Below are 16,983 nucleotides of genomic sequence, written 5' to 3' on the forward strand. Positions count from 1 at the left end.
GTTTTATGACATAAAACAGTTTTCTGGAATACTTGATTCTGACTTGTCAATCTCAACATCTTGTGGTCATGTAATCATCATATAGCCATATAATGATGTATATTAATATATTGGCTAAACTGTATGGACAAAGTGCCACTTAAAAATAAAAACGAGGGAACAATTTTTAAACAACTTTTAAACAAGTAACATTTAAAAGCATAACAAGAGAATACACTGATAATTTATTTCTAAACACGACATAAATAAGGATTTATTATAACAAAACAAATAATTAAAAATAATAATTATTACATTCTAAAACTGTGTGTTTATCAGTCAATTTGAAAAGCAAATATTTATTTTGATTTTTGAATTAACATTGACAATTGATTTTATTTATAAAAGGCATTCCATAAAACTGTATGTGTCGATGAAATACACACACACACATACATATATAGGGTCTTGATAATGACTGTACATTCATATCGGCTATGATCAAAAAAAATGTTGAGTCTTGACTTGGAATATAAAGCAGCCTTAATACCCCTCTCGAAAGCTGCAGAACGGCAGACTAATAAAACAAGAAATATGGTGCAGCAAAATTTAGGGCAGCCATACTTCATTAATGACATTCAATAAAGACAGTAAAAATTGACAAAGACGAGCCTAGCCAGCAGGCTGCCAGTTTCACCAGTGAGTATTATTTTACGAGCTTTTGTCATGATTTATTAAGCCATTGTGGCCGCAGGTTCTTTTCCCACTAAAAATAGAGCGGAGGTCTCTGGGCGAAAGAATCTGCAAAGCGATGATGTCACTCTTCTGCTGATTCCAATGTCGTCAGCAGGATTCCACATTATGCATACGTGTTTACATGTGTTCAGTATGAATGCTTTACTGGAAATAAAACAACCACTGCAGTTCTCGGGTCGAAACCCACATCACACAGAGTTTCAGTCATTGGGCTCTTATGGAGCAGAGAAACTGCAGTGAGCACTGTGGTATTTACCAACAGACGGTTTTCTCAGAGAAAAATACTGACCTTCAGAGACGTGCTTAACACTATTGGGAGCACATTTCTGAATTCAGTTCTCGGAGAGAAGACAGATAAGGACAACATCAATTCAACCCTCTACAGACTGAGCGAAAGTCAAACTTGCAATCTTTTCATTGAACACATAGACAGCGATCAGCAAGAATGGAGAACGTTTAAACTAGTAATGCTGTGCTGCTGCTGAAGAATAAAAGTGCATTCATTCACACAATCTGATGCTGCACCAAAGTGTCCTGAAGTCATTAGTTTTCATTGAGAGTTGGCGATTTCTAGAGCTTGAATGTTGACTACAAATGTGAGTCATCGTAAGCACTGATAGGTTTTAGCAAAGACTTTGGGACATGGAATATAATGTACAGGTCATATGAAATGCGGTTATGATGCTTTGAATGGTGAGTGGTGCTTTCAAAAATGTTGAAAAAGCATGTAAATACACGAAAAAGAGCAAGCAGGACGACATTCAAAATCTCATACAGTAAAGTGCATTTTTAGGTGAATCTTATCCACTAATTCCTCTTGTCCAATCTGAAGACACTAAATGTTAAAGGGGTCAAATGATGTGATTCCTTGTTTTCCTTTTCTTTAGTGTGTTATGTAGCTGTTTGTGCATGTACAGGTCCTTCTCAAAAAATTAGCATATTGTGATAAAGTTCATTATTTTCTGTAATGTACTGATAAACAACAGACTTTCATATATTTTAGATTCATTACAACACAACTGAAGTAGTTCAAGCCTTTTATTGTTTTAATATTGATGATTTTGGCATACAACTCATGAAAACCCAAAATTCCTATCTCAAAAAATTTGCATATCATGAAAAGGTTCTCTAAACGAGCTATTAACCTAATCATCTGAATCAACTAATTAACTCTAAACACCTGCAAAAGATTCCTGAGGCTTTTAAAAACTCCCAGCCTGGTTCATTACTCAAAACCGCAATCATGGGTAAGACTGCCGACCTGACTGCTGTCCAGAAGGCCATCATTGACACCCTCAAGCAAGAGGGTAAGACACAGAAAGAAATTTCTGAACGAATAGGCTGTTCCCAGAGTGCTGTATCAAGGCACCTCAGTGGGAAGTCTGTGGGAAGGAAAAAGTGTGGCAGAAAACGCAGCACAACGAGAAGAGGTGACCGGACCCTGAGGAAGATTGTGGAGAAGGACCGTGGTCCAAAGTACTTTTTTCGGATGAAAGCAAATTTTGCATGTCATTCGGAAATCAAGGTGCCAGAGTCTGGAGGAAGACTGGGGAGAGGGAAATGCCAAAATGCCTGAAGTCCAGTGTCAAGTACCCACAGTCAGTGATGGTCTGGGGTGCCATGTCAGCTGCTGGTGTTGGTCCACTGTGTTTTATCAAGGGCAGGGTCAATGCAGCTAGCTATCAGGAGATTTCGGAGCACTTCATGCTTCCATCTGCTGAAAAGCTTTATGGAGATGAAGATTTCATTTTTCAGCACGACCTGGCACCTGCTCACAGTGCCAAAACCACTGGTAAATGGTTTACTGACCATGGTATTACTGTGCTCAATTGGCCTGCCAACTCTCCTGACCTGAACCCCATAGAGAATCTGTGGGATATTGTGAAGAGAAAGTTGAGAGACGCAAGACCCAACACTCTGGATGAGCTTAAGGCCGCTATCGAAGCATCCTGGGCCTCCATAACACCTCAGCAGTGCCACAGGCTGATTGCCTCCATGCCACGCCGCATTGAAGCAGTCATTTCTGCAAAAGGATTCCCGACCAAGTATTGAGTGCATAAATGAACATAATTATTTGAAGGTTGACTTTTTTTGTATTAAAAACACTTTTCTTTTATTGGTCGGATGAAATATGCTAATTTGAGATAGGAATTTTGGGTTTTCATGAGCTGTATGCCAAAATCATCAATATTAAAACAATAAAAGGCTTGAACTACTTCAGTTGTGTTGTAATGAATCTAAAATATATGAAAGTCTAATGTTTATCAGTACATTACAGAAAATAATGAACTTTATCACAATATGCTAATTTTTTGAGAAGGACCTGTATATGCACAGAAGGCGTGGTTTCAGTAACCGCAGTAATGTTGATGCAGCCATGTCAGGGAGACGCTGTGTTTCCGTGTGTACGCAAAAGCACTTTATTTGGCCTTCCGAAAGTAGATGCAATTAGGAATCATAGGTTAAGATTATTTACAACAGAACAGCACAACCCAAATGCTCGAATCTGTGCAACGCATTTTATGGACGACGGTTTTGTGAACCTAGGAGAGTACAAGGCTGGCTGTGCACAAATGCTATTTCTAAAAAAAAAAAAAAAAAAAAAAAAAAAAAAAAGGGGCAAAATTGTCAATTCCAACTTTGCTATGACAATCTGGCGCTTCTGAATCAGTGACTGTAAGTATATTTTGTTATTAGTTTAAGTATTTGCTATTGACTGTTCAAATATGGACTTATGCACAGTGTAAAGTGATGCGTTGCATGTGTGTGTGTGTGTGTGTGTGTGTGTGTGAAAGAGAGAGAAAGAGAGAGAGACAGGGTCACATCACAGTGGAGTCAGCTGTCTTAACCATGGCATGTGTACTGCAAATACATACGAGCATCATCACTGTGTCTGTCATGTGACTCTGTTCCCCTCTCGGGCTTGAACTGATGGTAAAACTAACGACATTATTAACTGTCTTTATATTTACAGAGCTGAATGGTAAGGTGCTTTACATTTCTGACGCGTACTTGTGGTGTTCGGCCAATAACCATGCACTTGGTCATCTGGCCAATCAGAGCAGACTGTGCTTGTCAGAAGGAGGGGCTTTGTAGAACAGAGTTTACATTTTGGGGGAATTTTAGCCACTCATTCCTTTTGTCCAATCAGAATACACTAAATGTTAAAGATTTGCAGCACCAAAGTTTCCAGAAGTCATTCATTTTCAATGTGAGTTGGCGATTTACCAAATTTGACTTTTTTGAGATGCATGACTACAAATGGGAGTCATCAAAATTGTGGCATTTGGAATACGGAATATGGTATATGACGCTTATAAACGAGTGTTATGATACATTTATGATGCTTTTGCAAACTTTTTAAAAGCATCAGTGATCATTCAATGGAAACAAATAAAAAAAGCAAGCAGGAAGATATTTAAAATGTCATACGGGAAAATAAAATTACACAATTTACATTTTTCAGTGAATCTTAACCACTCATTCCTCTCGTCCAATAAGAAGTCACTAATGCTAGACGAGATATAAAAATTAGTCATGAATTGTTTGAAATATGCGCTTTGTTTGTCCTTTTGCTTTTACAGCCTCTTTACTGCCCTCTATTGTTTTTATTCGTCCTACCCCCTCCTCCTTGCCTATCACGCCATCTCATTCCATCCCTCGTTTCAAGACCACTACTCTATAAATCTGAGATGGACCTGTCATATTTCTCCTTCACTCGTCTCTGCCGGGACTGGGAACATTATGTGTCTCACAGTGCATATAAAGCACGCGACAAACTGTTTACTGCACGTTAAGTGAGTCTATCAAATATCGTCCCAGTTCAAAGGAAACTGCCAAGCGGCATCTCCATAACTTCCTATCACGAGCCTTGGGAGAGGGAAAGGACATGAAACCAACAGGATGTTAACTCGAACTGTCAAATAAATGCATGAAATTAGGGTATCCCAATGACAATGGAGCAAAGGAACCTGTTTTTGCAATCATAAGGCTTTCTGAAGGTGGTTATGAAACTTGCGGTTATGAAATGTTACGTTGAGTTCGTCGAGTTTTCTCACCAACTCAGCCTGAAGTCGTACAATGAGCTCGTCTTTCTCCTTCAGCTGCAGGATCTGGTTCTCTTCTCTCCCAGGATCCTGCACACAAAGCACACACAAACACATTTGAAAAAAAAAAAAAGAAGAAAAAAAAAAAAAAAAAGTCAGTCTGCGTTATTCAAGCCATCGCCCCCAGTTTGAATCTGCAGCCTAGTGTGTGGGCATAAAACTGCCGCGGCTGAGAGGTGGAGGTGTGCTTTCTGTGCCGTGGTTTCATTCTCCTCCATAAACTTCACCTGAACTAGCAGGCACTTTCCCACGACCTTGTGCTGTCAGCATCCATTATGTGAGGCTGGGGGAGGGGAGGGCGGGACTGAAGCTTCAAGGGCAGCAGTGGAGGACCGTAAGGTCCAGGAGCAGAATACGGCCTCCACGAACGACCGAAAAGAACCGCCACCCCAAAAACGACATCCCTCCTTTAAAAGAAGCGCCCCGTGGAGATTAAACAGCCCTGGCATGAGGTAGCCGGACACAACATGCATGAGACGGGAGCCCTTCGTGAGAGATCAGGGAAGGGCATTATGAGCTTCAATGTCACGTACTTGGAGACATCATTGTTCAAAGCTCTCTGGCTTTGGCTTGAATGCGCTCCTTTTGTTGACATTACATAAACATCTGAAGGGAGCTGTTGTCAATCTTTGATGCTTCACTCTAAAAGGAAGCTAATTTCTGCCTGGAGACGATGATGAAATACACAGCGACTAAACTAGAATCAGACAGTACCTACACTTTATGAGCTGCTATAAACCCATCAGCAAGGCTCAAGTAGCTCTTCATCGCTACTAAACCGAACTCAAATACTAGATTTCTTTTAGCTGTATAACAATGGCCATTAATTATCATTAATATGATTACAATACCATTAAAATGGCCAATATTGCAATGAGTCACTTTTGAACTAAAAACAATCATTACTGTGGGTGACAAACACACTCACCAAGTTTGCTACCATTCAAAGGTTTCAAATCGTTATGAAAATCTTTTTGTAATTTATGCTTTTTAAGAAAGAAGATATTCCTAAAGAATTTTACAAGAATTGCACCTCTCAAATATTTTCTTAAAAACATGGCTGTACCTGCTGAAGATTCTCTAATCAATTAAATGAAAATGACTCAAAGGCTGTCTTTTTGCGCTGCCTGTAGATGATCGTAATAACTATAATAAACACATACTTTTCATTGCAACTGACTTGACAGGAATTCAGCACTTTTTTAATGTGTCAAACATTTCCAAATCAAAATTCTTCAAGTTTTGTCTTCAGCACAATCTTAAGAAAACAAGATAATATTCTTAAGAAATGTTTTGGGAACACAAATTTCCTTAACTTCATTCCTAAGTTAAAAATAGGAAGAAATAAAATTTATTCGTAAAGAGATGGTTCACCCAAAAATGACAATTCTGTCATCATTTGCCCATCCTCAAGTTGTTCCAAACCTGTAAAAGTTTTTCTTCTTCTGCTGGGCACAAAATATATTTTGAAGAAGCTAAACAGCTGACGGTAGTCCCTGAATTTCACTGTTTTTTTTCATGCCATGTAAGTCTATGGCTACTGTCAACTGCTTGATTACCAACATTCCTCAAAACATTTTTTTTTCTGTACTTAGCAGCACTTCTGTCCTTTCATTCATGTTTCATTTTTGGGTGAACGATCACTTCAGGAATGCTTCGTGAATCTAGCCTCTGGCCTTCAAATGATCTTCCTTGCTACAAAGCAGAACTTCAGTATTCTAACAGTCAGAGATTCAGGTGAGGTTTCATACCATTCTTTCTCCCAGCAGAACTTTTCTAACTGTTTACTATTATATCTTTATATCTGTTGCCCAATATACTTTTTTCTTCTTATTTGCCAGTTTCAGATTTTTTTTCTTTGAAACTCTGCCTAAAGGCCAGTAGCATCTAAGAGCCTTGTATTCGCTGTTACAACTGAAGCTGGTGTTTGGTGTGCACTGTTCAATGAAGCATCCAACTGAGCACCAGGGAGGGGTTTGTTTTCCAAACTAGAGACTCTGATGTACTTGTCCTCTTCTTGTTGTGAAGAAGGCCCATTCACTTCTATCTTTATTCTGGTTAGATACAGTCTGTTTTCTTCTGTTGAGACAGCAGTGCATGAAATCTACCGATAGTTTTGTTTAGGCATTTTAAAACCAACATCTGACTTGCAAGAGTATACTTTTGAGATAGTGTGTACTTGCAGGAAAGATACTGTGCAATTTCCACACTTCATTAGGCAGCACAAACATTTGCAACAGTGTCTCAAATACCAAAATGTGCTTTAGACTGTATTTATGATGATTAAATGCTTCATTGGCTGAACAGAAGCATTGGTTTCTTTCAGCAACACAAAAATGTCTTTAGGATGGCAAACATTTGAACCGTACTCTATGAATATACACTTCCAATTAAAAGTTTAGGGTTGATAAGCTCTTTTTATGTTTTTGAAAGTCAGTTCACCCAGCCTATGCTCACCCAGCCTAGGTTTATCAAAAATACAGCAAATACTGTGAAATATTTAAATACAGGTCTTCCATTTTTTTATATTAAAATACATTATTAAATTAATATTATTTAAATAAAACTTACTGACATCAAACGTTGTAGCGTACATAAAGTATTTAAAAATTAATTATTAATTATTCATAATTAAAAAAAGGTCATGTCCTGAGCAATGTATGCAGCAAACAGGCAGAATGTAACCTCCTACAAATCCCTGCATGTGGGGAATATTTAATTATATCTTAATTATAGAGGTTTAACAAGAGGCACTTTATTTGTGCAGTGCAATGGAGGACCTCTAGAGAGGCGTTTGGTCAGTTGCATATGCACACACGGATATACAACACACAGGACAGAGAGCTGGGTCTCTACCCCGTGCTGTAAAGCTGCATTTGAGTGGCTCCTCCATCTGTCTGTCCTAGATTAAATACTTGAGGCAAGAAGAGGATGAAGGACCTAATAAATGAGAATGTCCTACTAATCACAGAGCCCTGATCATAAAAGGCAATGCTTAACATTGCAGCAATCGATGCAGTCAAATAAATAACGCTTTGTCACCAAGAATGCGGTGAGCATTCTGTTTATCAGTCTCTTTTAATGCCACAAATATCCTAGTGGTGGGTCAGGGTGATATATATTGAATATTCGCTCTCCTAAAGACCACATCATTAGGTTAGTTTTGCAATCCTTTCCAGAGAGAGATATTTCAATAGTGTCTAACTTAAACTTCAGTGGCAGAACCATGTTAGAGCTTCTAATCTACGTTGAAATAATTTATGTGAATCAATTTAATTCAATTAAAATTAAATGCTTTAGTAAAAAAATATTGTTGTCCATCTGACAATCCATTTTCCAGGGGATGCCTTATATATTTTTATTGGTTCTAAATAAATTATTAAATATCATTGTTTCTCAATTTAATTTACTGAAGAAGGTGAGAGAAAATGCCTTAATTATGTTCAATTATTATTATTATTCTGTATTTTACCTTACTCTGAATCTCATTGGCTACCATGGCTGTGTGGTTAAAAATATAATTCAACCAGATGGAAAAAATAAATCAAGATATTTCAAGGTAATATACACACACTAACATTTAAATGTGTGGTCAGTAAGAAGGAAATTAATTATTTTATTCAGCAAGGACTCATTAAATTAGTATGAAAAAAGAATGACAATATTAAGCAGAACTGATTTCAACATTAATAATAATAATAATAATAATAATAGGAAATCTTCGTTGAGCATTGAAATCATTCTAATATGATGATTTCATCAGCATGTTAGAATGATTTTTGAAAGATCATGACACTGAAGTCTTGAGTAATGGCTGCTGAAAATTCAGCTTTACCATCACAGCAATAAATTATATGTTAAAATCTATTAAAATAGATAAGACTTATCTTAATTGTAATAATTTTTCACAATATTACCATTTGTACTGTATAAGTTCAACTAAATGGAGCCTTAGTGAGGTTTCTTTCAAAAAATTTTTTTAAAACTCTTACTGACCCCCAAACTTTTGAACGGTAGTGTATGCCATTATAGATTTATGTCAACAAAAGGCTGAATAAAAAGACAAAAAAAATACAAGAGATATTTTTTGCCATATCGCTGAGCCCTACCTGGCAGTTTCATTACCAAGAATGGTACAAGATTAGAGAAGTGCAGAGTATTTCACTGATGTACTTTGAAGGTAAGCATAAAAGGGAGTAAATGTGATAGATGTCCTCAGTTATTCCTGTATAAGAAGGTTTGTAATGTTATAAACTTCAAACAGGACACCCTCAGAGTGGCGGGCGCAACTACACCCGCTTAACAAGGAGTTATTAATGCGCAGTTGACAGGGACACCAGGACGAATGACTTTGGAACCCCAGTCCAAGCTCATTTCCCGGGGTGCAGAGCAAGAGGCTCCATTATTCCTCTAACCTCTCTCAACCTGCTCTCGCCGCAGGAGAACGCTTTCCGCTGGCTCTAATTATTAAGAAGTTGGGGATAACAAATGTTTGGTGAGAGAAGTTTTCTGTTAAAAGTAGGACGTGAAGTGACACGGTTCCGTCTCAGGTGGGTTCTGGGGCTTTATTTTTAAAATCGGGAATATTTTCCTTTTTTTAACGGAATGAATCAGGACAAGTCCCACCCCTCTCCTGTCTGTTGAACACAATGTCAGAATGCATGGGGTCCTATTCTAAGCATCTCCTTCTCCCGCTGCGTGGCGCTAGGCTACGGATGAGCCGGAATGTCACGTGATTTGCTGCTGCAACAGTCGCTTCTGTTAGCACTCCATGTAGGTCAGTAAGGAGGACAGAGAAAGACGCAGACCTCGTTTCCACGTCGCAGAATTTGAGCCGAAAAAAAAAAAAGTCCTGATGAAAAACGAAATCCTCTTCTACCAAGCAAAACCCCTCATACGAAATCATAAACCTTTCCCGATGACAGTACAAGCTAGATTAGGGTACAGAACCAAATAATCTCATCAAGATAGTGGGAAAATTTTATTGACGGTGGAGAAAAATGTAACTCAAACCCTACCAGAGAGAGAAGCCTGAATGAAAAGAGCAGAGTGAGTTTAGGAGAGGCACAATGGAGTTAGAAAATTAGCTACATAAAAATGGAGAGACCTCTGTCTCAATGCAGTCATTTAGCGCCGTCGTTATGTTTGATCTACAGGCTTTGAAATCTTCAGGGAGGGGAAAAAAATGAAAGCGAGCTTTTTAAAATCAAAGTGAGACCCGACAATGATACCTTAGCAGCAAAGAAAGTGTTCATCCACGATATTAATAGAAAAGAAACACATTTTGACAACACTGAATGTGGACAATTACCTTAAAGGGGAGTGATTTCTCACTGCAGGGGCTTATGGGTAGAGAGTGAAGGCTGCTGGCAGGACTGATCTCAGTGCTCTGAAAGGCAAAGATCAGACATCTTAATATTTAATGAGCACATGAAAAGAAAATAACTATTTAAAAAAGACTGTAAATAATATTCTGCTCATCTCACTCTGAACTAGTTGCCTCTGAGGTTCCTGTGCTTGGCAGTATTATAAAGTGTGTTTTTAACCACTGACCCACACACAGTTGAAGACTACGAGAACCTCTTCACCAAAAGCTTTCAAAATATAATTTCCACTTACTGTTTCACCAACTTAAAAACATGTACAGGTACATCTCAAAAATATCGTGAAAAAGTAAATTTTTTTCAAAAAGTGAAACTTTCATATATATTTTAGATTCATTACATGTAAAGTAAAATATTTCAAAAGTTTTTGTTTTAATTTTGATTAGAGCTTACAGCTCATGAAAATCAAAATTCAGTATCTCAAAATATTAGAATATTTACATTTGAGTGTCAATTAATGACCATCCCTACAGTATAAATTCAGGGTATCTCTTGTTCTTTGAAACCACAATAATGGGGAAGACTGCTGACTTGGCAATGATCCAGAAGAAGAACATCGATGCCCTCCACAAAGAGGTTAAGTCACAGAGGGTCATTACTGAAAGGTGTGGCTGTTTACAGAGTGCTGTATCAAAGCATATTAAATGCAAATTTGACTGGAAGGAAGAATTTGGGTAGGAAAAGGTACACAAGCAACAGGGATGACCGCAAGCTTGGGCATACTGTCAAGCAAAGCTGATTCAAACACTTGTGAGAGCTTCACAAGGAGTAGACTGAAGCTGGAGTCAGTGCATCAAGAGTCATCACGCTCAGACGTCTTCAGGAAAAGGGCTGCCAAGCCACTTCTGAACAAGAGACAATGTCAGAAGCATCTTACCTGGGCTGTGGAGAAAAAGAACTGGACTGTTGCTCAGTGGTCCAAAGTCCTCTTTTCAGATGAAAGTAAATTTTGCATTGCATTTGGAAATCAAGGTCCCAGAGTCTAGGGGAAGAGTGGAGAGGCACAGAATCCATGTTGCTTGAAGTCCAGTGTGAAGTTTCCACAGTCAGTGATGATTTGGGCTGCCATGTCATCTGCTGGTGTTGGTCCACTGTGTTTTCTGAAGTCCACAGTCAACGCAGCCATCTACCAGGAAATTTTAGAGCACTTCATGCTTCCTTGTGCTGACAAGCTTTATGGAGAGAATCTATGGGGTATTGTCAAGAGGAAGATGAGAGACACCAGACCCAACGATGCAGATGACCTGAAGGACGCTATCAAAGCAACCTGGGCTTCCATTACACCTGAGCGGTGCCACAGGCTGATTGCCTCCATGCCACGCCGCATTGATGCAGTAATTCATGCAAAAGGAGCCCCTACCAAGTATTGAGTGCATAGAAATGAACATACTTTTCAGAAGCCAGACATTTCTGTTTAAAATATCTTTTTTTTTTATTATTGATCTTATGTAATATTCTAATTTTCTGAGACACTGAATTTTGGGTTTTCATTATCTGTAAGCCATAATCATCAAAATTTCAAGAAATAAAGGCTTGAAATATTTCACTCTGTTGTGTAATGAATCTATATAATATACAGGTTTCACTTTCTGAAATGAGTGACAAAAAAATATTGAACTTTTTCATGATATTGTAATTTTTTTAGATGTACCTGTATGTAGAAATTAATTTGAATCAAGCTCAATAAATGCTTCAGAAGAAAGGCATAAATTAAGCAACACTTATTACTCTAACGAAACACACTGGGAAATGAGCTCATGTTTTACATATTATGTAATTATACCATCCAAACAAAAACAAAAGGCTGCACTGCTAAAGAGAACGATAAGAAAAAATATTTTCTTAAAATTTTGGTAAAAATAAAAAACAAAACAAAACCAAAAGAAAACAAAAATGAACATAAATAGGTGCTATTATGCCCCATTTACAAGATATAAGTTTCAGGTGTGCCCAGAATGTGTCTGAAGCTTCAGTTTAAAATACACAACAGAAGCAAAAATGTTGTTTTCATGCGTCTCTTTAAATGCAAACGACCCTTTCAGAAAAGGTCTGTGCTTTCACAGCTTGTGCCTCGGTTACTACAGCAACAATAAACAAAACATTGGTTTGGTTTTGACCATCATCTCTGTTGCACTCGTGCTCGCATGACGTTGTAGTTCTTCGTCAGCAAGAAAAGTTTATTCTTTGTATGAATTTAAAAAGTTTTGTCAGTTTGAACTTTTGATATCTGATTTTCTGACTGCACGCACAAAAAGCACGCTCACAGAAAGCTGGCTCTTTCATGTCAACTCTCAAATACACACAAGGTTGTGTCAAAAACACACAAAGTTCACACACAGTCAGTTATGTCTGCAAACATAAACAGATGCATGTGTATGAGTATAAGAATTGTGAAACGGTGTCTCTTGGACTTGACGACAATACACTACTAACGCATTTCAACCAGGTTTGTACCAGTTCTCTGTGACGTGCATCTGCATTTCAAATCTTTCGTTTTTAAAGCAGCAATAAAAATAAAACAAAAACATAAAGCAATAAAATAAAATAAAAAAATAAAGGCAGCGGCTATTTGCATTATTGGACAATAAAGCCCTCCCTACACCTACCCTAACCCTACCCGATACTTTTATTTTCAACTTTTTGATTATTTCCTTCATTTGTGCTGAAAATAAATGCATTTCTGATGCAACATGAGATTTGAAAAGGGAAAAAAAAAAAGTTTGGCAAAAGGCGGACTCGAACTCGGGTCGATCTTGTCAAAAAGCATGTGCCTTACCTTATCTACGCCACTGAAACTGATGCTATATGAGTCTCTTTTTTTTAGTGTTGACTAACCCAATCACACGTAAATGGGCAGAGTTAGTGTAAATAGCCTTGGCCAACAAGGCAGGCTATTTGTGGGTGTGTACCCACCTGGAATACCAGGAAAATGAGGTGACTATAATCAAGTAGTTTCAACGGGTCTATAAATTTCAAACAAGGTACAATATCACAATCATTACAATGTCATTTTGGTAAATGTTTCACAGCAAACGTGAATGAATTTTAAGTAGCATTTCAGACTGCATAATTATTAAAGGATTCAAGACTGATCCAGCAAGTGCTGCTTTGATTAATGTGTGTTCTACGCCTGCCGTACAACGAGAGGACAAGAAAATTGTAATGAAAAGTGCAAACATATTGAGGTTAGGGGTGTGCGATATGACGATTTTTGATCGTGGACGATAAAAATGTCTCCACGATCTGCTTTTGAAGAAATATCGTAGTATCGCGCTACCGCGCACATTGTCAAATACAGTTCTGGCGCCGCCGTCTCTATGTACTGTACAACACGACATACAGCAGTAGAGTTACTCAGACAGGACACTGCACTTATTCGCTATCGCAAAAGTACATTATTTGCATACAAGCCTTGCTGGTTAAATGTTTAATTCGCGCGCTGGTCTGACGTGCGCTTGTTCTGAGCGCATACACCTGAAGCACGCGCACTAAAACGCCTGTCTAACAGCGCCTGATTACTCAACTAAGTTATATTTTGCGCTAGTACTGTCAAAACACACAAGGTTTACATACAGACTGAGTTGGTTATCTCTAAAATGAAAGTAAATAGTTAAGAGAGAAACGGATGCGTGCCTGTACTGTATATTAGATGCGTGCAGCTCTTAAAGGGACAGGACACTAAACATGCTGTCGACTGCCATTAAAGGGATAGTTCACCCTAAAATTGAATTTCTGTCATTATTTACTCAGTGGAAAACCAAACAGTTGCTGGTCTACATTGACTTTGATAGTAGGAAAGAAAAATCCTATGGAAGTCACTGAGGACCAGCAACTGTTTGGTTTTCCACCTTCTTCAAAATGGCATTTATAAATGTTCAGCAGAAGAAAGAAACTCATTCCGGTTTAAAACAACTTTTGAGTAAATGATGATATAAAAATACAACATTATGACAGAATTGACAGACAGATGACAGAATATTAATTTGTGGGGGAACTATTCATTTAACGTTAACAAAACAACAAAACACAGAGAAAAATCACTCACTATTCTTGACTGAAAAACTTTAATACAGTTGCTTTAGGAATCAGTCTATCTAGTGTTTTATTTTTATATTTGTTCATTCAATTTCATTGAATGCTCTGCTAAATACACCTATTGTACCTGGAAATAAAGCACTGTTTGTTTTATTTGTATATTATGTGTATTTGTAATGTGTATCTTTGTTCTTATTTTTTAATAAGAAAAATAAAATAATGACAAAGATTTTTTATCTTCACCCACTTTGGCCTAAATATCTGCCATGCATCTTTGTCTTTCTAGTTTGGCTGTAATGCTCAGACAACTTGTAAAACCAAAATAGTAAAACTAACAAAGAATCGGGATAAAAATCGTGAATCGTGATATTTCTATAAAAAATCGTGATATGATATTTTTCCCATATCGCCCACCCCTAATTGAGGTAATCAAAGGTATGAAAGCAAGAGACAAACGTTTCACTAATGCAGATTATTCCCAGTGCTTTCAAACAAAAACTGCTAAACGACAAAACGGAGAAAAGTCAAAAATGCAAAACAGTAATTTAAGAATTTACCATATTCAATATTAAAACCTAAATCTCTGCTCAGAATACAAAGTAATTATCAGAATGGTTATATATGACATGGCTACATCTGAACTGTTTTAGCTGGTGGGAAATGCAATAGTTATGTAAATGAAACAGGCAGGACGCACACACAAAAAATAAAATAATAAAAAAATGAAACAAAAAGCCAGTTTAATCCATGAAGGATGCGGTGCCAGGTTCTGAATGCCAACAGGCACTACAGTACATAATGTTCAAAGATATAAGAGCTATTCAATTCAACCCTAGGTAACATTAAAAAAAAAAAACTATGTCTGAGAGATTAGACGCACTTGATTCAGGCTCTGAAACCAGTCTATAGCTTTCCTATTATAGTAAGTAAGTGCGAGCAGACAATCGATGCCCCCTTCACATATACATTTGGCTCAATCAAAACCTCTCTGAACATTTTGAACCGACATTCTCACTGCGCTGCCCTAAATTAGTCTGGAACGAGGTATCAAAAGACTGAAAGCACAAAAGACATGAAGAATTAAAGAACAGGCTGTGCGTAAAATCCCTGGTCAAGCAAATAAAACCCACCGCAGAACTGCACAAGTCATTGTGATTCTTCTTACCCTGTAGTTTACAAATGCTGAAGGAAGATGGCTAATTTACATGTTAATGAGAAGAGTCAGTAAAGAGGCCAAAGAACTTCCTCTTCAATATTCATGTTCCTCTGTTGTGCGCTGTTCTCTGGACCTTCACTGAGGAAAGTGATTGTTGTGAAGGAATGTAAAACAGAGTTCATGCAGCTACTGCTTTGAGAAATGTGGAATGGAAATAAGTGTGTTCTGGTCAGTAAATCAAGTTGGCTTAGCATTATTAGCTGTACGAGATAAAACCAAGATTTTTAAAATTATTATTACTGTAGTTACTTCAAAGAGGATTCAAATAAAATTCCACATTACTAACACAACAGACACTCCATTCATTTTCTGAAAAAGTAGGAACGCAATATTAAAGTTCTATACAATTTCATCTCAATAAGTTAAAATTAAATTCCATGAGAGAATTCAGGCATTACAACATGTAAAATTAATATTCATTTTGAGATTTGCAAAAAATTACTCTTAAGAGTGTCATATTAGTGATTTTAAAATAAAAAAAATATTAAAATGTAAAAATTAAATAGGTGTGAACTGCATAGGCAATCTAAATGCAAAAAAAAGGAAAATGCACAATTAATTATAAACTATAAACCAATGTCATCAAATATAAATAGAATATACATCTGTAACAAATATGGCATAAATAAATGGCAGCGGCTATTTGCACTAAGTGTAAATAGCAATAGATGCTATTTACACTCGGTGTAAATAGAAATTAGATGCTATTTACACCAAGTGCAAATAGCATATTTTTGTAGTGACAGATGCTATTTACACTAAGTGCAAATAGCGATGGATTCTATTTACACTATGTTAAAATAGCAAGATTTTCTGCTATTTATACTACTTATTGCAAATAGTGGCAATTATCTGCACCTCAGTATTGTAGTACATTATAAAACAGTACGCAATAACGTACTGAGTGTAAATTATAATTTTAATTCAAATTTATTAAATGGATGCCACCTTATTGGGACAATAAAGCCCTCCCTACACCTACCCTAACCCTACCCGATACTTTATTTTCAACTTTTTGATTATTTCCTTAAATTTTTATTGAAAATAAATGCCTTTCTGATGCGATATGAGATTTGAAAAGGGAGAAAAAAAAATGTTTGGCAAAAGGTGGGCTCGAACTCGGGTCGCTCGCGTCAAAAAGCATGCGCCTTACCATCTACGCCACTGAAACTGATATTGAACTAGCTTCTTTTTTTAATGTTGACTAACCCAATGACACGTTAGTGGGCGGAGTTAGTGTAAATAGCCTTTGCCAACAAGATGGGCTATTTGCACTTACTGTAAATAGACACTCCGTAAATAAATCTCTACGAAAAACTTACAATGCATACAAAAATGTAAAGTGCATGCAAAAAGTATCGGATACTTTAGTCAAAAAAAAGTCTGCTAACAAATAATGTACCTGTACTGTAGTTGTCTTGCTGTAACAATTTACTGGCTGAACAAATCAGCACTCTGACATGCTTTTCTTTCTCTCACAGCCTTGTTTTCATTCATGTCACATTAA

General features: G+C 37.2%; 1 protein-coding gene across 3 annotated transcripts in view; it reads right to left on the reverse strand.

Moving 5' to 3' along the window:
- The window catches only part of LOC306848552 (serine-rich coiled-coil domain-containing protein 1-like), an 85,395-nt gene that overhangs the window by 35,704 nt on the left and 32,708 nt on the right, over positions 1-16,983 (reverse strand). For all 3 annotated transcript variants that reach the window (XM_079383177.1, XM_079383178.1, XM_079383179.1), the window contains exons 8-9: positions 10,153-10,230; positions 4,794-4,871 (exon numbers count right to left, since the gene is read on the reverse strand). In XM_079383177.1, the coding sequence (XP_079239303.1) occupies positions 4,794-4,871; positions 10,153-10,230 (156 nt within the window). The remainder of the gene's footprint in view (positions 1-4,793; positions 4,872-10,152; positions 10,231-16,983) is intronic.

Source organism: Barbus barbus (assembly GCF_936440315.1).
Source record: "Barbus barbus genome assembly, chromosome: 28".
NCBI classification, from domain to species: Eukaryota; Metazoa; Chordata; class Actinopteri; order Cypriniformes; family Cyprinidae; genus Barbus; species Barbus barbus.